The 22,946-nt window shown below is 35.9% G+C and overlaps 1 protein-coding gene across 1 annotated transcript in view; it reads left to right on the plus strand.

The window, feature by feature from the left end:
* Positions 1-22,946, plus strand: part of USH2A (usherin) — an 891,077-nt gene that overhangs the window by 604,916 nt on the left and 263,215 nt on the right. The window contains 1 exon segment of the mRNA XM_037823757.1: positions 22,574-22,724. Coding sequence (XP_037679685.1) covers positions 22,574-22,724 — 151 coding nt within the window.

Genomic DNA, 22,946 nt, shown 5'->3' on the forward strand with positions numbered 1-22,946 from the left:
CATGTGACTCAGCTTCCAAAGACCATTCATATCCTCTCAGCAGAGGTAGCACAGGGTTCTGGGCTCCACTGGTCATCGGAGGTCTGTAGATATGGCTCAACTCTGCAGCTGTGTAAACTATAGTTAAAGGGTATTTTGGGTTGTTCTATCAGGTATCCAAATCTGGATGCTAATGGACTGGAGAACTGTTCTCAATTAGCTACATGATCATGGCAATATCATGACTGAAAAAAATGTATATTTGTAAAAGATATTTTCACAGTCTTACAAAGAAGCATTAAGCAGAAGCAATGCTATGTAGAGCACACTCTGTGTGTAGGAGGCCAAAAAATAAAAATAAAAATAAAAAATCCACACAAAAAACATCTGGGCCCATCCTTTCACAGTACAGTCATAAGGACTTATTTGCCCACCAATTATTTCAACTGCTTCTTTCGCAGTTAGCCACAAATTTCTACCTAAGATAAATGCTAACTAGAAGGGAATGCTAAAATAGCCCTGGTATTTGGAGAAAAGGCTCCTTGTAACTTTTCTGAAAATATTTCTTTCTCTTCACTTTTAGCTCCTGAGATGTCAGTTGTAATGTACACTTTTTCTTTGCCTTATGGTAGAAAATTTAGGTTTTCTAATTTGATTTACTATCACGGAGGCTTTTGAGTAGGCGTGGAGCAGAGATTTAGTAAACATTAGTTGTAAAGATGGTGCCTTCATTATTAATTGCTACATTGTTCTCTCTTTGGATCTACAATCAAATTGATTTTTTTTGTGTTAATGCCCTCTGTATCTCAAGAGAAATGAAGGGATTGTGTATAATCTTTCTGGTTCTACATAATTTGCACTCTTGTGAAAAGAGACTTAATTTATCTAACAGTGTTAATTTTGGAAAATTTTAAAAATTCATGAAAGGAGAGAAAGGAAGCCTTTATTTGTAAAAATAAACAGATAAGCATTTTCTCCCTGTACTACAACAGTTCTCCATGAACAAATTAAAAACACAACAGTGGGTGAGGACAGCCTTTCACAAGCGGAGCACTCGAAACCCAGCAGAGGGAGCACTGTCCGTATGTGAAGAAATCCTTCCCTGGAATGGTCACAGGAATGACCTGCTGGAGCCTTTGAGCCACGGCAACAGAGGAACAATTTCCTCATCAGAACTGCGATTGAGGACATGACCACAGGAAAAAGGCCTGTGTGTTGTTCTCAAGGTTCCAACTACAAGTCAGCATGCCTCTCACTGTGCAATTGTCAAACACATCAGCTGTAGAGCCCACCACACTCTCTGGATTTAACCTACCCTCCGCGCCCCACCCCCAGCATTTTCATTAGCTACTCTGTGACCTTGGGAAAGTTACCTCCTCCCTAAGCCTCAGTTTGCTTACCTGGAAAAGGGTTTCATACTTGCAAAACCTTCCCTAAGGGGCTTTGGTAATGGACAAAGGATGTGAACACACCCTGAAAACCATCTGGCACACAGTTAGTGCTCAATGAATGTTTGTTTAAAGAATATAAAATATCATGTGTAATAAGCACAAGATATATATAAACTACCATTATTAAGGTTCACAATTAAACCAATCTCCTAAACATTTATATTTTTATTTTCTGTGATGGTTCCAACAACTGCCTCTTAAAACTTAATGTAGGGAAACAGCAGACAGTCAGTGGTATGCTCAATAACAAGTGAGGACTAAATTGAGAATCAAAATGCTCGTTGTGAAATATCGCTTGACTGGCAGGAAAAGCACTGGCTGTCTCCCCTTGTCTCATGTATTTGTACTTTCTATCTTAGAAATATCCTTCCCTACAGTTTCTGAATCTTGATGTTTAATTTAACACAAAAGTCTTTGAGAAGCACAACAGGGGTTGTTCCTGGTAGTTCTGGCATTGAAGAAATTGAAATGTACATGTTTTTTCTCATTTATCAAAGGAGAGCAAGAATCTAAACTGACATTTTATATCAAATGAATTATGAACTGTGTATTTTGTACCTGAGGGAACAACAACTAAATTAGAGTTTTGGATTAAAAAGAAAGAGGGAAAGACAAAAATAGGTTTTTAATAAAACATACAGTAATTTCTGTTATTTCATCTAAGAGTGACATGGCCAGACTCAGTCTCATTGTGGAACTAGTGAATAGATGTAAGCTATCCTGGAATCTGTAAGATATATATATATTTATATATATATATAAAGAGAGGTTTTCTCAAAAAGGATTAAATCTAAATTTCTTCTTAGGTAAAAAGGCTCTATGGCCAGTAAAACATTCTTGTTAATGTTTAACTTTTTGCTTTTTGTAAATACTTATTTTCTGAGAAAATTACATTAACTTTTTGCAAATTCTTCCTTGAAAAAAGTGAGATTAGTGGTTGCTTTAGAGAAAAAAAGCAATAATATACTAGATAAAGAAGGCTCTACATGAAAGCCCCACATACCTTCTCTCCTCTGTCACTAATGCCACACAGACACACTCCTGCCCAATAAGCAAATTATCCTAGGTATTCTAGAATCAGCCGAGTTAGGCTCAAATCTTAATCCAACCTCCATACCCCTGCCCAATAGCTATATGACCTTGAGCAAGATATATAATCATATATTGCTTCAGGTTTTTCATCCATAAAATGGGTGACATAGTAAAATGGGGTTTAAGTTCGGTAATGCTTGTGAAGCATATAGCGCATTGCTTGACATATAATAATTGTGTATTACATTGCACCGTTACCTCCTCCCCCTAAATGTGACAAGTTTGGGCATCAGCAGATTAACACTCTGATTTTTAATGGTTGCTGATTCCTGAAGTATAGGAAGCATTAGAATTAAACTTTTAGGTGAGGAAATACCCTACTATCTCTATGCAATATACTGAAAAAGGACTTTTTTTTTTTTAAATTTCTGAAATTACTTGTTGAGAATTGGGACTTGGGATTGTTTCATGCTTTCTTCTTCTAGGCAAAGTTACGTTTTGGATTATCATGCTATTATTAAAAAAAATAGGTATTTCAACTTGTGTTCCATGTACGTTAAAGAAGGGTATTAATATAAATATCTTTATTTTAGACTTCTGAGCTCCTATAAGTTCATAAACCTAAAAGTGACAAAATTCCTTGGTAATAATCCTATATCCTTTCTGATACCAGTGCTACACTGAATACCAAATGTGTGGCTAAATTACTAGAAATCTGTAATTATCACTAATACCCTGACTGCAGATTTTATTCACATAAACTTAATTATGTGGTTATTAATCATTGTTGTGCTCAAATGAGCATCACTTTCTTATTATCAAATTTTGATTCTAACTTTACTGATTATGATCAGAAATCAGTTCCTAGAAGTCTTTTGGCATTTTTAATCCTATGATGACTATTATTTTCTCTCTAATTGAGAATATGAAATTAATGACCTACTGAGGTAAGGGATGCCCTATATATAATGAGTGTTTTTAGACTAGATCTAGTTATTAGTTGAATAATTAACTAATCAGCTTAAATATTGGATCCAGTCCCATTGCTAAAATTACTTTTATAACCAATCCCCTAATCCCCTCTGATTCATCAATCATTATATGACTAAAATTTTGTTAGCTATTCAAAGATCACTCAATTTTTTGGTTCTTGATTATATCCCAGAATGGCATCATAGAGAAAGAGTTTAATTCTAAATGCAATAGTTTATTTTCTTCACTACCTAAGCCATTCTTTTGCTATTGTTCCTGTCAGATACATTCAAAAGTGGATTCTTTTTATAGAGAGTTGCTTAGGCCCTAACTTGGATTAACTCAGTGTTAAGCTGTTTATTAGCCTTGCAAAGGATATCTATTTTTAATATCACAAAGGTGAAATTCTTCAGAGAATTATTTTAAATGAAGTTTAAAAATAGGGTAGACCTAATCCATTAATACTTCTGTTGTATATATTTTAAATTATTTTTCCAATTGAAGATATACTCTAAACAAAGGGCTCAAATAATCAGATAATTAAGGTAAAAGAATTTAATCTGTATTGCCTGGAAACTAATTTGGATGAATATGATGGTATTCAAAATAATAGGAATACTAAGGAATGCTCTTAGGAATACTAAGAGGTATTCAAATGTCAGATGCAAAGGCTTAAACAGAGTGTCTAAATCTATGAAATATCTGTAAGGAACAAAGATAGGATTTGGTTGATGGTTTGAGATGTAACAAAAAAAATTTTCTTCTGGGCATTATGACCACCAACTTCAGGGCCTCTAATTAGTCTGACAAAGTGACAGCTCTACATTCTAGTTGAACACATAATGTATCTAATGAAATTCAAAATCCCTATTTTTCTCTGAGCGCAGTGAGCTACATCATTCTCACTGCTTTGGGGTATTTCAGAATTAACAGAGGATGATTCCAGTCTGTCTGATATGTCCTGATTAACAAATTCACGGAAATTGTCTTGCAGAGTCATTTTAAGTGACTCTTTAATCTTTAACCAAAAAGAGAAGTAGTCATGGAGGTGTATGTTGCCTTGCACCTAAGGAGGCTAATGTGAAGTGGAATCTTCTATTTTTCAAAATGGACAATAGCAATTAGTATTCAGTATTAGTATTTTATTCTGATGCCCTTGACTCACCGCTGCTGACCCTTTCTGTATCACTCCTGTTATATCCTGTAACTGGGGATATCCTTGCTTCTTTTCCATTCCAATTAAAGCATTTTTAGTGAACACAGGAACAATTTTTCATATCATGAAGCACAATTACTAGAGCTAAGTGAGATCTGCCAATTGGGTTTCATATAACTTTTGACGAATATTAGCACCAATTTTCATGTTTTCTCACACCAGTGAAAAGTTTGGGTTTCCACTTGGAAATGAGAACCCAAATGAGTTTCAGTGAAAGGCCAAAGACTCGTGTTGTACCAACTTCAAGTTTTATCCAGTAACATACTCCAAAATAGTTTATTTTGTTACTGAGATGGAAAGTAAATGATGGAGTTTTTAGAAAATTTTTATCATATGCACACACTCTTTCTTCCTAGACAGGGCTTTTGTTCTTAGTACTCCTTTCCTGACACCCTTGAAGAAAATGTCATTGTTTCTTTAGCCTGCATCTATAAAGCCTTAACCCTTGATGTGCATTTTGTTTCTCTGTGTTTCTCTGAAGGCTCTTCTGGGCACTCTCAGAGTCAAAGTTGCCTTGACAAATAAGAGAGGGAGAAACCAATGAACAGTTAGGGGTTGGGGATGGGAAGAGAGAGAGAGGGGAGGGAGAGAAGCAAATACAGAAGACTAAGGAAACCAACTTCTCTCTTCTTCTACCCCACCAAAACCTCCTCAAGATTTAAATTGCACAATTAAGAAAAAAAAAAAAAAAAACTTCAGAAATGCCTTATTTCCTCCCAAAACTAGCTGCAAGAATCCTCCACTCCTCAAAGGCATTTCTATACCCAAAGTTGGTTCTGTAGGCTCTAGTTGGGAGGATAGAAAGAGGTAGGGAAAATATGCCAGCTACCCACTGTGCCTATAAGGAAAGGCAAAGTTCTGTCTTGGCCAGGTCTGTTTTAAACAGCATAGCCTAAAGTAATAATTAGGAGCTGGGTTTTAGACTCAAGTTGCTGGGCTCAGGCATGCTCAACCACTTATTTGCTGTGTGGTCTCTTGCAAGTCTCTTAACTTATCCAAGCCTCAGTTTCCTTCACCCACTCTACTCTACACACAGGACTGTTATGAGGATTAAATGCAATAATACATAGAAAGTAATTAGTCCAGTGCAGTGCCTGGCATAAAAAAAATACTCAGTATTAACTTGGGTTCTTTACAAATGAATATAAATATATTAGCATTTCTCAAAGGACAGTTGCACTGTCATTAAAGTTGTAATTTAATCAACGTTAACACCATAAAGCTAAATTCTTTACCATAACTTTGTACTTTGTTCAACTTTCATTCATCCAAAAATATACTTAGCAAGCTCTTCCTAGTTGCTGGGTACAATCCTGGATGCTGTGGCCAGAAGTTTCTGGAACAGACACAGAGCTTTCCTTCATGGAACTGAAGACTGTGATGGCCATTTTTGTTGTCTTTTATAATTGTATCTGCTTGCATGTCCTCAATGGCTACCTAAGAATCTATCTCCAGAAGACATTGGAATGGATCAGGTGTACTCAAAACTTGGTTTTACTTTGCTGAAGGGAAAGGGCTACTAATAAGTTAGGATGGTAAGTTTGTACCTGTTAGTAAACACAATTATAAGACAACTGTGTCAATATTGTTAAAGCTGTTACTTTTCAGTATAAAGTTTTTCTTATTTATTTGGTGTATTTTAAGTGATTATATTTAGAATTCAGGAAAATTAATTGATTTTCTCTCATTCTCTTCTTTTATAAACTTGCAAACTATTTTTTAAAAAAATAATTAGGGTCTATTTTATATCTAGTTTTGTAAGTATACATTCCCCAAAAAGGAAAACATCAATGTATAAACCAAAAGAGCATTTTTAAAATTTTAAAAATACTGTGAATCGATAGGTTACTCATCCTTTTAATTAATTAATTTTATTTTACCTTGGTTCCCATGAACCTCAGTAACTAATTTCGTACTTGATGATAATAGCTAACTGTAGCCTAGGTTTCATGGTAAAGTTCTCTGATCATTTCCCTTCATTATTCAGCTTTGTTTCCTTGTAAGTGTTTTTAAATTATTTGGAGAATTAGGCAGATTAATAACTACAAACTGTATCTATGAATGTCTTTATCCTCTCTTTCTGGGATGTAAATAACACAAATCTTGACTGTTTTTGATCTATATAAGAATGTTCTATGCAAGAAGTATGAGAAACCAAAACTCTAATCGGATTGTTTTTCTCATTCTGCATTTGACTTTTATGAAAAATATCAAATCAAGATACATCATTAAGGTTATAAATACATTAGTTTTTGAAATGAAATCCAGTCTTGTTCACCAGACAGCACCCACCCCACTCCCCTCACCCTCCACCCCTAAATCTTAAAACTAAACTAGATCATTTCATTTCTCTGCTTAAAACATTGCTTGAAATTAGTGGTTTCCCATCTTTTTAGTATGAACTTCAGGATTCTTAGCTGACCTGCAAGACCCTCCCACAGAGTGCACCCCACCCTTGTTAGCTCCTCAAACAGCAAGTTCTGCATCACCTTAGCTTCTCGTCCATGTATGTCCACCTTCCTGTAACAGTTTCTCAGCAGAATCTAGCCATTCAACAGGTCCAAGCATAAACACTGCTTCTTCAGAGAAGCTTTTCCTTTCAGCCAACACAAAGTCAGATCCCTTTATTTTCTCTTTAGCCTACTGTTGTTTTCCTTCATAGCACTTTGCACACATTTCAACTACATATCTTTTTATATTTGTTTACTGCCAGTCTTCTACCACTGAACAATATTCTCATGCCCAGAATGGTGGAGACTGTGCCTACTGAGTCCTCCCTTGTGTACCCAGCACCCAGCATGAGGCTCAGCAAGGGGGAAAGGATGAAGGTAGGTCAATTTTTCAGGAACTAGAAGGATGGCAAATGAGTTTCAGCACAAAATTTAAATTCTTCCATACTTTCAATATTTATAGCTTGGTGGCTGCAGAGTAAAAAGGAAAGAGTAATCACATATTTCACAGAGTTCACATCAGTGGTAACATACAATATCTCTCTTCTTGTGTCTGGCTTATTTCACTCAGCATTATCCTCAAGGTTCATCCATGTTGTCATATGTTTCACGACATCATTCCTTCTTACTGCCGTGTAATATTTCATTGTATATATATACTACATTTTGTTTATCCACTCATCTGTTGAAGGACATTTGGATTGTTTCCATCTCTTGGCAATTGTGACTAATGCTGCTATGACTATCAGTGTGCAAATATCTGTTCGTGTCATTGCTTTCAGATCTTCTGGGTATATACTGAGAAGTGAAATTGCTGAATCAAAGGGTAACTCGGTTTCTAATTTTCTAAGGAACCACCAGACTGTCCTCCAGAGTGGCTGCACCATTATACAGCCCCACCAGCAATGAATAAGAGTTTCAATTTCTCCACATCCCCTTCAGCATTTGTAGTTCCCTGTTTGTTTAATGGCAGTCATTCTAATTGGTGTGAGATGGTATCTCATTGTGGTCTTAATTTGCATCTCCCTAATAGCTAGTAAAGATGAACATTTTTTCATGTGTTTTTTAGCCATTTGTATTTTTTCTTCAGAGAACTGTCTTTTCATGTCTTTTGCCCATTTTATAAAATTCGTTTTGTGTACTATTGTCATTGAGTTATAAGATTTCTTTATATATGCAGGATATCAGTCTTTTATCAGATACGTGGTTTCCAAATATTTTTTCCCATTGAGTGACTGTCTTCTCACCTTTTTGACAAATTCCTTTGAGGTACAGAAGCTTTTAAGTTTGGGGAGTTCCCATTTATCTGTTTTTTCTTTCATTGCTTGTGCTTTGGGTCTAAGGTCTAAGAAGTGACTTCCTAATACAAGGTCTTAAAGATGTTTCCCCACATTATCTTCTAGGAGTTTTATGGTACTGTCTCTTATATTGAGGTCTTTGATCCACTTTGAGTTAATTTTTGTGCAGGGTGTGAGATAGGGATCTTCTTTCATTCTTTTGGATGTGGATATCCAGTTCTCCAGCCCCATTTGTTGAAGAGACTGTTATGTCCCTTTTCAGGGGGTTTGGGGGCCTTATCAAAGATCAGTCGGCCATAGATGTGGGGGTCTGTTTCTGAATTCTCGATTTGATTCCATTGATCAATAAATCTATCTTTGTGCCAATACCATGCTGTTTTGACTACTGGGACTTTATAGTAAGTTTCAGAGTCAAGAAGTGTAAGACCTCCCACTTCATATTTCCTTTTAGAATGTTTTAAGCAATTTGAGGCATCTTTCCCTTCCAAATAAATTTGAAAACAAGCTTTTCCAAGTCTGCAAAGTAGGTTACTGGAATTTTGATTGGGATTACATTGAATCTGTAGATGAGTTTGGGTAGAATTAACATCTTAATGACATTTAGCCTTCCTGTCCATGAACATGGAATATTTTTCCATCTTTTTAGATCCCCTTCTATTTGTTTTAGTAAAGTTATGTAATTTTCTATGTATAGGTCTTTTACATCGTTGGCTAAGTTTACTCTTAGGTACTTGATTTTTTTAGTTGCTATTGAGAATGGAATCTTCTCCTTAAATGTCTCTTCATTTATTAGGTTATTTCTAGTGCATAGGAACATTACTCATTTATGTGTATTAATCTTGTATCCCACTACTTTGCTAAATTTGTTTATTAGCTCAGGTAGCTGTGTTGTTGATTTCTCTGGGTTTTCCAAATATAAGATCATATCATCTGCGAATAATGACAGTTTTACTTCTTCCTTTCCAATTTGGATGCCTTTTATGTCTTTATCTTGCCTGATTGCTCTGGCTAGCACTTTTAGCACAATGTTGAATAATAGTTGTGATAGTGGGCAACCTTGTTTCATTCCTGATCTTTGAAGGAAGGCTTTCAGTCTCTCGCCATTGAGTACTATGCTGGCTGTGGGTTTTTCATATATGCCCTTTATCATATTGAGGAAGTTTCCTTCAGTTCCTACCTTTTGAAGTGTTTTTATCAAAAAAGGATGCTGAATTTTGTCAAATGCTTTTTTGAGGATTGGATTTTGAATCAAAACACCTATGTTTGATTCCCAGTGTGATGGTTAGGTTCATGTGTCAACTTGGCCAGGTGATGGTGCCCAGGTGTCTGGTCAAGCAAGCACTTGCCTAACCATTACTGCAAGGTTACTTGTGGCTGGTTAATAAACCAGAAGGCTGGTTTATTAAATCATTGGTCAATTGGCTACAGCTGTGACTGATTACATCAACGAAGAGTGTGTCTTCCACAATGAGAGAATTCAATCAGCTGGATTTAATCCAATCAGTTGAAGACTTTTCAAGTGAGACAGATAGAGGACCTTCATTTCCTTTTCAGCTAGCCAGCAAAGCGTTTCTTGAGGAGTTCATCGAACACCCTTCATTGGAGTTGTCATTTCGCTTCCTGAGCAGTTCATCAGACACCTTCACTGAAGTTGCCAGTTTGCTGCCTGCCCTACAGAATTTGAACTCATGCACCCCCACAGTTGTGTGAGACACTTTTATAAAATCTTGTATTTAGATATCTCTTGATTCTGTTTCCCTAGAGAACCCTAACTAATACACCCATCTTGTTAACTTAGAGCATTATAAATAAAATGAACTGTAAAAGTAATGCAATATTCACACCATCTAGTTCATGGTGTGGTTCTAATTTCAAATCAGAAAATATAGGTGAATTCAGATAATTGGTTTTATTATTACTATTAGGCTTTGAAATTAAATACTTAAGATTTTCCAAATTATCAAAAATTTCATATTATTTTAATATATAATGGTTTATTTAGCATATTTAATGTTTTCTAAATCTTTAAAAATTGCTACTTCCCCAGGACATCCTCGCAATTAAAATTTTCTCCAGAACACCTGACTCCTAGCCCAACCCAGTCCCTTTACATAAGGTAGTAGTGTAGGGTTGTGGTTAAGAACACAGACTCAGAATTTGTCTCAACCAAGATTATTTATTCTCTCTAAGCCTTTATTTATCTGTAAAATGGTGTAATAATACTACCTGAATCTAAGACATATTTTGTGTATTAAAAGACATGATTTTTCTTTAAACCTACAACTTCTCTAGTTATTAAAAAAAAAATAAATAAATAAATAAAAAAAAAAAAGCATTCGTGGGACCCAGCCAGCCCCATCATGCAAATAGAATGTGATATGATTTGAAAAACAGTAGGCAAGATGATTGTGGATAGATGGCAGAGTAGGAATTTCCAGAAATCAATCCCTCCACCAGAACAATTATTAAAAAGGCAGGAACTATCTGAAGTGAGTAATTGAAACTCCAGAATCTAGTAGACAATGTTCAGCATCCAGAAAAGAGCAAACAAAGAGGCAGGTAAATTGTGGTAAATACCAGTGAGTTTGACTCTCTGACACCGAAAAGTCAGTATTGTTTCCATAACTAGCAATGCAAAATGATAAGAAATCAGACAAAAATTCTCTTTACTATAGCCACTAAAAGAATCAAATTGCTAGGAATAAATCTAACCAAGGAAATAAAGGGCTTGTACAAAGAGAACTACAAAGCATTACTAAAAGAAATCAAAGGAGGCCTAAATACATGGAAGGACATTCTGTGTTCATGGATTAGAAGACTAAATATTGTTAAGATGACAATTCTACCCAAAGCAATTTACATGTTCAACACAATCCCAATCAAAATTCCAAAAGAAATGGAAAGCCAATGATCAAATTTATACAGAAAGGTAAGGAGTTCCAAGTAGTCAAAACCATCTTGTAAAAGAAAAAAGTTGGAGACCTCATACTTCCTCATCTTAAAACTTACTCAGTGCCACAGTAATGGAAAACAGCATGGTGCTGGCACAAGGACAGACACAGATCAATGGAATCAAATTGAGAGTTCAGAAATCAACTCTCACATTTATGGCCAACTGATTTTTGAGAAGTCTACTCAATTGGGAAAGAACAGTCTCTTTAACAACTGTTGCTGGGAAAACTGGATGTCCATTTACAAAGAATGAATGTGGACTCCTACCTCACACCATGTACAAAAACCAACTCAAAATGGAACAAAGGTCTAAATATAAGAACCATAACTATAAAACTCCTAGAAGAAAATATAGGGAAGCATCCTTAGTACCTTGTGTTAGGCAGTGCTTTCTTAGTCTTTACACCCAAAGGATGAGCAACAAAAGGAAAAAAAAAAATAGATAAATGAGACCTCATCAAAATTAAAAACCTTTGTACATCAAAGAACTTCATCATGAAAGTAAAATGACAACCTACAGGATGGGAGAAAATATTGGGAAACCACATGTCTGATAGAGGTTTAATATCAAGAATATAAAAAATACTACAACTCAACAACAAAAAGACAAAAAAAAATTTTTTTAAATGGGCAAAAGACTCAGACATTGCTCCAAAGAAGATATACAAATGGCCAAAAGCACATGAAAAGATGCTCAACATCAATAGCCATTAAGGAAATGCAAACCAAAACCACAATGAAATACCATTTTGCACCCACTAGAATGGCTACTATTAAAAAATGCAAATTTACAAGTAAAAGTTGGAGAGGATGTGGATAAATAGGAACACTCATTCCTTGTTGGTGGGAATGTAAAATGGTGTAGCTGCTGAGGAAAACAGTTTGGCAGTTCCTCAGAAAGTTAGGTATAGAATTACCATATGACCTGGCAATCCCACTTCTAGATATATATCCCACAGAATTGAAAGCAGGGGCTCAAGGAGATATTTGCACACCATCGTTCATAATGGCAGAATTCACAGTTGCAGAAAGACGGAAGCAACCCAAATGTACTTTAATGAATAAACAAAATGTGGTATATACACACAATGGAATATTATTTAGCAACAAGAAGAATGAAGTCTGATATACAGAAGATAGTTGAGTCCTGAAGATATAATGTTCAGTGAAATAAACCAGATGCAAGAGGATGCATATTGTATGATCTCAGTGATATGAAATAATCAGAAAAAGCAAATTTATAGAGTCATGAAGTAGAATTAATGCTTAATTGGTACATAATTTGTGTTTGGAGTGATGGCAAACTTTTGTTAATGGATGGTGGTGATGGTAGCACAACACTGTGAATGTAATTAACATCACTGGATTATATATTTGAATGTGGTTAAAAGGAGAAATTTTAGGTTGTACGTATGTTACTAGGATAAAAAAACATAGGACTGTGCAACACAAACAGTGAACTTTAATGTAAATTATGAGCTATAGTTAATATAACCTTGCATTAGTATGGTATATTCATTGCAATTTATGAAAGAACATTTTTATGTTTGTACTATTAATGATAGTTAATGAGTAGACTAATTCATTCATTGCTATTTTCCCAGATCATAAAACAGTGCCTGGCATATAGTAGATGCCTTTAAAGTAGTTTATGAATTAATGAAATTATATGTTATACTTTACACATATTATATGTAATTATGTTACACATACTTATAGATAACATAATAATATATCTAAAGGTAGAGTTGCATTATTATATATATTATATGTATATAGACACACGATGATACATACGTGTATCATACACATTGTGGTGAGGTTATTGGGAAATGGACCAGTCAGTCATACTTTACCAATGGGAGTATAAATTCAACTTTCTGAAAAATAGTTTGTTACCTTATACCTAAAAGTTTAACAATACTCATCCCTATTGACCCAACAATTTGAAAAAGCACACCTAAAGATGAGTTTATCAGGGTACCCATTGCAATATTATTTATAATGGAAAATGATGTCCTTCTATATCCATCAATATCAGCTTTGTTGAATGTTCTACCTCTACAAAAATATCACATGCAATTATTTTATAAAGCCATTGTTTTTAGCATTATAGCCCATCCTCTGGACCCCAAAAAGACATGTTCTTCCCAAGTGCAAAATACTTTCATCCCATTACAACATGCCAAAAGCTTTAAGACATTTCCGTGACAATATTAAGTATGATGTCTCATCAAAATCAGTCATGGGTGTGATCCATCCTAGTGTACAATTCCTCTGTCTGTGGACTTGTGAAACCTAGAAAACAAGTTATCTGTTTCCAATATACAGTGGAGGGACAGGCATGGGACAAACATTCCCATTCCAGAAGTGAGAAATTGGAAGGATACTAGGGGTCATGGGTTCCAAACAAGTCTGAAAACCAAGAGGGCAAGCTCCATTAGAATTCAAGGTCTGAGTGTCATCTGTGGATCCATGTTTTGTCCTCTGGGCCTTATGGAGCAGCAGCCCCACACCTTCCAAATGCTTGCACAGTGGCCCTGCTCACCCTGAATCCTGAGGTGAGGTCTCACCCTCTCCTAACAGCAGAATGGTGGCCAGGCTCTCCAAGAACACTGGGGCACAAGCCCCATCATTGCCAAGCACTGAGATGGCTGCACTATCCCTGAACAATGGAGCACAATACCCTCCCCTCCCACACACACACACCAATTCTTCCAGCTTCTACCCATTATCCATTCAATTCCAAAGCCATTTACACATTTTTTGTTATTTGTCATAGCAGCCACCACTTCCTGGTATCAAAAACTGTTTTAGTTTCCTAGCTGATAAAACATATACCATACAATGGGTTGGCCTAGCAGGAATTGATTGGCTCATGGTTTCAGAGGCTAGAAGGCTTGCTTCCTCCCAGGATCAGTATCTTCTGGCTGGCTGGCAATCTTGGGGTTTCCTGGCTTTTCTGTCACATGGCAATGCACATGGCAGCTTCTTCTCCTTTCTTTTCTGGGTTCAGTCAACTTGCAGCTTCTGGATCCTCCCTGTGGCTTCTTTCTGCCTCACTTTCACCCTATTTACAAAGGACTCCAGTAATCTGGTTAAAGCCCAACCTAATTCAAGGAGGACCACACATTAACTGAAGTAACATCTTGAAGAGATATTTACATCGGTCCACATCTATCAGAATGCTGACCAAGGAAGGCCAAGAACATGTCCAAACTGCGGTACGCAATTCAGTCTCCCACATTCATATTTATATATCTATATATACAACTGGCGTGGGAATTATCATCAGATATTTTAAAGTAAATACAATTTACAAAATAATATGTAAATTTTGAGGTTAATCATAACTATGGTTATTCCTGGGCAGTGTAATTATGGACAATAATTGTTTTCTTTATTTTTGGTAATTTAAAATGTTTCCATCATGAACTTATATTATTTTTGTAATCAGAAAAATATGTACTTCAAAAAAGGAATGATAGCATTTGTTTGATATTTATTTAATGAACAATACTAAACTCTCAAAACTTTAAATACTCTGTTTACATCACCATCACTTTGATTTCCTATGGGAAAAAGCAATGGCTAGAATTAATTTTAATTTAACTTGGTGTTGAGAAATAAACTGTCTTGTACAAAACCATAGTTTGCCATTTACTAGTCATGAGACTTCAGATATGTTACTTAGCATTTCCTAACCTCAGTTTTCACATCTGTGAAATAGGAACATTGAAAGAAATAAATGATGAAGTGTATGTATTGTAAAGTAATACTTCAGATTTAATTTGATACTATTATATTATGCAACTAATCTCACTTATGCTAAAAAATATTCATTTTCAAATAATTGAGTCTTTATTTGTAAATGGGAGATAAGGTCTGGATATTTACAGTTGTTACAATGATGGTGGAAGCTTTGCAAGAAGAGAAGATTTTTTTCCTACAGATCTTTCTCCTGACCAACACAGCTATCCATCCATCCATCTCTTCACTCATCCATCCACCCATTTTATAGGACATTTTCCATGTACAAAGCACTGTGCTGGATGTTACAGGAGTTACATGTCTCCTTAATTACTCTGTTCCTTTAATAACTCCTTTAATTCTATATTTATACATTGAAAAATAATTAGTCTGGCATTTTTACCTTTCCAAATGACCACTTTTGAATTAACTGCATTGCTAATCTCAATGAACTTGATGAACTCCAATAATTAGCAGGCCAAAATTTAGATGCTCGGTGAGGTTTCAGCTGCGTTACTGAACAAAGGAGTCAGAGTCTCCCTGTGTGTCTGCCCTGGCCAGTTTGCACAAGGAACAATTAGTTTAAGCATATGGCATCATATTTTGAAGTAGACATCATCAAAATGGAGCATGTCCAAATCAGGTAACAAGGCTAGATAATGGTTGGGAAATCATACTATAAGGAAATGAGTGAGAGGGAGCAGAGATGTATAACTTGAAATGGAGAAATTTAGTGCAGAACAACAGTTTACACATTCTTGAAGCACTGCCCCATGAATGATAGAAGAGGCTTGTAGTTTGACTCAGGGAAGATGCCACAGAGTACAGTGTTAACAGCATGACCAACCATATGTACCTGTTTCCCAGGATTGTCCCAGTTGATGGCTTCTGCAGCTCCGTTAACTCTTGTTAATTATTTAAAGTACCCCTCTCACTCTCAGAAGGTCCCAATGTGGATAAAATATTTTATTCACCCTAAATTTTGTAGAAGTGATTCACTTTTTAGTTCTACATCAGAAAGAGTTTTCTAACCATAAAGGTTGTCCAATAATGTAGAGGGCAACTTACAAAGCAACTATTTTCCTGTCACTGATAATGAACAAGCAGAGGCCCAAGTTTGCCTGTCTGGGATATTTTAGGCAAGAATCTTTTATTTAGAGAAGGTTAAAATTGATGCCTTTTGAGCTATCTGCCTTCCAAATTTAAGATACTGTTTTTTTTTTCCAAATATTCTACATTAATCGATCCCATGATGTATACATAATAACATTCAATTTTTAAAAAAATGCTTTTAAGATGAAGACTTCTATGTTTTGAATTGTATTGAATGTGGGTGGCATTGGCTAATTCCTTAGAAGTGACAAATTCACCCTTATAGTTCTATGGAGGTTCCTTGTGTGGTGATAAGGAGATAGAGTCCCTGCTGTGAAATAGAAATAAGACCAGAAAAGTATTGTTTAAGAATTGACTTAGGAAAGAAATTTAATCTTTCTTAAAATAATTTATTCAATATTGCTAATGACTTGTTTTTATATTTATTTAATATAATAAATATTTTTTTAAATAAATGACTCACTATGCTGGGTTGCTTCATGTTATAGGATTAAGTACACTGTGTTTGAATTTAAACAGTCCCAGTTTGCATCCTCACTAGTTTCGTGACTTTGGATTAAATATTTAACTTCTCTAAACCTCAGATTCATTATCTCTACTATAGAGAGATCACACTACCATTTTGTAGTGTAATTCTGAGGATTAGAAAGAATTATATTAAAGAACGTGGAACATAGTATGTGTTCACAAAGTTAGCTAGTATGAGGGATGATTTTGAAAACATTGAGTCTGTTTTAACCTTCTTGTTACTATTTAATGCTGTGATGTTTGTACATCCTTGTGCTCAAGGTTGATTGTCCATTTGTTTGCACATCTGTATAGTCCTCATAATTAATATCTTTTTTAATGGCATATGGTTTACTGACTGGAAATCGAGTCTTGCCTTCTGTTACCAATTTGTTCATGACTCAATGACTCAATATATGTGTCTGAAATTGAATTTTCCATTCTGGAAATTAGAATTTAAATCCTTGCTCATACTTAGCTATTTCAAAAAAAAGATAGGAAAATGTGTACTCCAACAATTTGAATATGTTTCCAGCACTGAGCTATTCTGTAAGGATGCACATAGGTAAAAGGCCACAGATCCTCTTATGCTAAATAGGAAAACCTAATGAGGATGCCAAAAATCTAATCTCTGAAGTGAGGGGATAATTTGGGATGGGCTGAAGTCAGATTCCAAGTGAACCCAGCAGGAAGCATCGCATCTAAAAGGAATGAGCACAAGAAGAGCCAATGGGAAAGTAGGCAGCAGAATTAGGCTGAAAACATAAAACCCATATTGATTAATCTGGCAATGCCCTCATGGCAGTGCTTCTTAACAGAATGGTGTTCTGAAAAGCCATGCCCAATGCACTCCTGGATGGGGGTTTGTGTCTTCTGAATCCCCCAAAGCATTTAGACCTCTTATACTCTGCACACATTGTTTTGTGTATAGTCATGTCTTATCTCCCTTAGATACAAAGTAGAAAGTCTTAGGCCCCTTTGTACCTATCCTTCCCATTTCCCACCCCCAGCAAAGAACCTTGTACCTAGTGGTTTTCAATATTTTTTATTAGAGAGTTGGATTTAGTGCAAACTCTTATAGGCTTCTTTTATATTTTAATGCAGTGTTTGGTTTCACTATTGTGAAATGCACACACACACACACAACACCCTGCAATGATAACAGTTATGTGAGCTGTCCTGAGAAAGAAACTAGGGCAAATGGGGAGCATTTAATGTATTTTCTCCCCATAACTTTCCTCGTCTGACTTCTACAGCCTTGATAGCCACCAACTTTTTATCACATGGAGAAACAGCTCTCTATGTTTGCTTCTTAGAGCTCACCCCCAGAGTTCTGTAAATCTTTATGGAGCAAAGAATTGGGGCAGGTGTAAATCATTTTTTGTTTGCCTGCTTTTTAGCTAGAGAAGAGTCCACAAGTACACATCATTTAAAAGTTTAATAGAATCATATATTCAAAAATTACGCCATCTAGACTAGTACAATCTGTGGTTTAATTTATTGCTTAATGTTTTGTATTAATTTAGCCTTAGAAAGAAAGTTAAATTTGAAATTTTATTAAATACTTCCTTCCTTTGAATTTATAGATTGGGGAAGCTGTTTTATCCAGTTGCTGTGTGGAATTAGTATTTACTGGACAAGATGTGTTGATTCAGGAGGTTGTCTGTGGAGTGCTTGCCCCATGAGGGTCATATTAAACTTGAGAGAAGCTTTTTGAGCAACATAGCATCTTGGAGACAATATATCAAGCTGATAGATACACGGCTCTTCTGTTAAGAAACCAGGGGTGGAATTATGGCTGGCTCCCAGTTATTGCTTTGGTGTTAAGGAGCCTCTGAGGAATAGGTCTAGGATAAAAGGGGTTAAACAGAGGGGAAAGAAAGGTTTCCATAATTCTATGTTTCTGAAAGTATGTGGAATGAGTGGTTATATACAAATAATTTAAGATCAGCATTCTGGAAATATTTTGCAATTTTAAATAATCAAAGTATGGCCAATTTAACGGAGCACATTTTAAAAATTATCACTCATAAGAGAAACTGTGATATTTTATTCTTATTATGGAGCCTACTTTTGGGAGCCCTTGTTATTTCTTAACAGCATAGTAATACAGTTTTTAACACATGAAGGGATATTTGTATACATATTAAGACTAATTTCTCCCATATTGATGAATTATCAGAAGTGATTTTCACTCAGAATTTGGATTGCCAATGACATTATACCCCTTGACACAGATAAGTCAGACAAAAAGTTATCAAGAAAAGGACATAGTTTTACATGTTATACAGTATATGCAATCTATACTATACTTTTTGCCCCAGATTTTTCTGTGCTCTTTTTTTGTCTGTGCATTTTGTTATAACTCAATTGAAGAACATATATTACATAAGAAATTATCATTGTTAAAACTGTGTTCACAGAAAAAAATATCAATAAGTAGTCTTCAGTAGTGAATGTCCTACAAACCAGAGATTTAAAGTTAACTACTGGTTGAAGTTGCCCTGGACAGTAATCTTATGGCATTTCCCAGTAATGTCATTGTTCTGCTAACTGAGGGAACTATTTCATAACGGTTGCTCTCTCTTCAAGCATCCAATTCATCCTCACACGTTGGTCTTTGCTTTTATTTTGCTTGTTGAGAAAACAGAAGCCATCAGAAATTATCTTTTCTGTCTTCCTATCCTCTAGTCTACTTACCTCCTTGCATCTCTACCCTCAGTCTCTTCTGCACAATGGACGAAATGTCTCTGCTCTATTCAACCACTTCCATTGCAATGGCTCTCCTGCCTTTCTCCCAGACAGGGGCCTTGCCCTGGCAAGTATTTTCTCTTCTACATTATAATTTCCCCCACTATCTACTGGATCATCCCAATAACTATGCAAATATGCTGCAATGCTTCCTTTTTTTAATTAAAGAAAATCTACCTTTGATACCATGAGCTTTTCTTGCGGTTGCCCCATTTTCTACTCACCTCTAAAACAAAATCCCTCAAAAGAGTTGTTTACACTCATTACATCCATTCAGTCTCCTCCCATTCTCTTCTCAACCTTCTTTAATTAGAGTGCCATGCCCACCACTGCACTGGATCTGTTCATGGCAAAGTCACCAAATCTCCACTTGACCAAATGCAAAGTTTAACTCTCAGTTGTCTTCTCACGTAAACTATCTGCAACATTTAGCACAATTGATCAGTCCTTCCCTTTTGATGCACTTTCTTTATTTGCCTTCTCTTAGTTTTTCTTCCACCTCACTGACCACTCCTTCTCAGTTTCCTTTGCCATGGCCTCCTTCTCCTGACCTCTAAATTTTGGAAAATCCCAGAGCTCAGATCTCTTCTCTGCTCCATCTACACTCACTCCCTAGGCTATTTCATCAAGTCCCAGTCTTTAAATACCATATATACATTGAGCCACAACTCATAATCAGATTCATTTTGCAACTGTTTCCTTGATATCTCCACTATGATGTGTAATATATTTCTTAAATGTGCCATGTCACATGGACAAAACAGAACACATCCCCCTGTTAATGTTCTTCATCAGTAAAGACACTGCCATTATTATTTGGGGTTTGGACCAAAAAAAATGGCATTATCTTTGACTCCTTTCTCTTTTATTATCAATACACTCCACACTCATCTGAACAGAAAAAAAAAACAAAAAAAATCACCACGTCCCCTGCTTTCATTTAAATCTAAGCTACTGTAATCTTTTGCCTGGCTCGCTATAATAGAGGTTCGTCTTTCCACTCTTGCCCCCAACAGCACAGAGTGGTTTTTATGAGTCTAGAACCAGACCTTGCAATGGCTCCCAACCCCACCTACAATGACATCCAAAGTCCTTACTGCATTTTCTAAGGTCCCTATGATCTAGACTCTGCCTGTCCCTCCAACCTCTTCCTTCCCCTCTCCTTACTCAGTCTGCTTCAGCCAGACTGGCCTTTCTACCAAACTGCAAACACAACCAGTGTGCATTCCCCCCTCGCTGCCTCTGCACTTGCTGCTCTCTTGGGCTGGATTGCTCTTCCTCCGGACATTGTCGTGACTGCCTCCCTCACCTCATTCCAGTCTCTGCTCAAGTATCACCCAATTACCTTCCTATATAATTTAAATTATTACCTAATAATTAAAGGCACGCACTCCCTTGTCACTTTCTCTTCCCTTCCCCTTCTTTGTTTTTCTCCAGACGCTTACTGCCATCTGGTATCATCTTATTTATCTGTTTGTTTATAGCCTGCCCCTTATACTTGATTGTAACCTCCATAATGGCAGGGGCCATGTCTCTTTTATTCAGTGCTGGAATCCCTCCATACCTAGAACACTACTTTTCACAGAGTAGATGTTCAACAAATATTTTTTGAAAAATTGATGATTTACTGATTTAACTCTTACCACAAATTGGTGAGACATGTAATCTAGTTCTTCATTTTCATCACTGACCATTCATTGACCTCATTGTTCAAAGGCTGGTTCTTCTGAATTGGAGAGTATATAAAAGTCACATTCTGCATGGGGTTATATATAAAAGAAAGCTGAAAATTAACCCAGATAATTTAGTTTGTTTTCAATGTTTTGATCACCTTTCCTTGACCAATGGCCCCTAGTAATCCTTGGTCATTAGGAATTTATATTAGAAGTATTAGAATATTCCTAACAAATTCCATCATGGTAGTACTTATTTTAAAGGAAGTTCAGATCAATCCAATATAATAATAATAATAGTAATATTGTTAATGGCTAACAATTACTTAATAATTACCAAGACCCAAAATAAGTTGTTTACTGATATTATCTCTGCTCTTCACAACTATCCTGCAAAGGAAATATTATTATCCTCCTTTCAAAGATGAGAAAACATAGGCTTAGAGTCATTAGCTGATTTTTCTAGAGCCACAGAGCTTGTTTAATTCCAAAATCTATGCCTTTGGGTTTCTGATGGGCTTTGGAATAAACACTGATATAGACTCATTCAAGTTAAACTTGTGGGAAAAGGTAATTTGAGAACCAGAGTCATCTTGACAATTTTTTTTCAGCAGAATAAGCCTTACTTTCACTCATTCCCATTAGGTTCTCTAAGACTATGATAATATTTTTCCCTGATGGATTTTACCGAGCAGGTATGCTGAATTCAGAACAGATTTGCCACAGGGTCAAACAGACCAGAAAAAGCAGCATACAGGCCCCAAATTGCAATTTATTTGCATATGGGCAGGGACAGTGTGAGGAGGGGCAACTGACTATATAAAACAAGGAGAAAAGTATAGTTTTCATATGTTCATGGGTGAGAATTAAGGCTGGAATGTGTTATTTTTAGCCAATCAGGTATATTTATCATTCCAGAAAAACACAGTTCCAGTAAACTTCCCTTCCTAAAATAAATAACCAAATGAATAAATAAATAGCCAGTTGTGTTATGTGTTGTGCTGTGCAGTAGGGTGATTAAGGTGGCAATGTCTGATATAGGGGGAGGAATGTATGACCTGGACTCTTTCAATATCAGATTGCTTGGTCTGTTGAGCAAAGAGTTAAATTAAAAATGTACTTTAATATTTGCTTCAGTAAATCCTACATGTTTTTAAATAGGTAAACAGAAATACATGTGGGAATGTGCTTCACATTCATTTGTCTTGCTGTTTGGGGGCTGGCTTTTAAGATTGAAATACTAATGTAATTGTGTTGAACGAGGAGAAAGTACATAGTTCAGGAATGAAAATGTTAAATTAAATGGACCATGTTTAACATTGTTGTTGATCCTGAGGAACAGTTTTTCCAGTATATGGAGCATTTCGATTCCATCCAGCATATGTTCTCCACAGTTTTCTCTGCTCTAATTCATCTGTGTTTTCGACAGCTCCAGATGGTGTGCTGCCTCCAAGGCTTTCATCTGCCACTCCAACCAGTCTTCAGGTTGTCTGGTCTACACCAGCTCGTAACAATGCTCCCGGCTCTCCCAGTTACCAGCTCCAGATGAGGCCTAGTCACTCCACCCAAGGATTTCTAGAGTGAGCTTTCCATTTTACCCATCCTCCTAACCACTGGCTGAATTGTCCAATATAGACATTATTTATATAATCTTAATTTTTGAAGAATAGGTCAGTTCTCATTTGCAACAAATATAGTTTATCTTTGTTCAAATAAACCAAAAATAAGCAAACAACCCAGGGAATAATTATTTACTTTTAAAAAATATCTAGTTTTTATTTACATAGCATTTAAAATATTTA

This window comes from Choloepus didactylus, chromosome 2 (assembly GCF_015220235.1).
Source record: "Choloepus didactylus isolate mChoDid1 chromosome 2, mChoDid1.pri, whole genome shotgun sequence".
Taxonomy (NCBI): domain Eukaryota; kingdom Metazoa; phylum Chordata; class Mammalia; order Pilosa; family Megalonychidae; genus Choloepus; species Choloepus didactylus.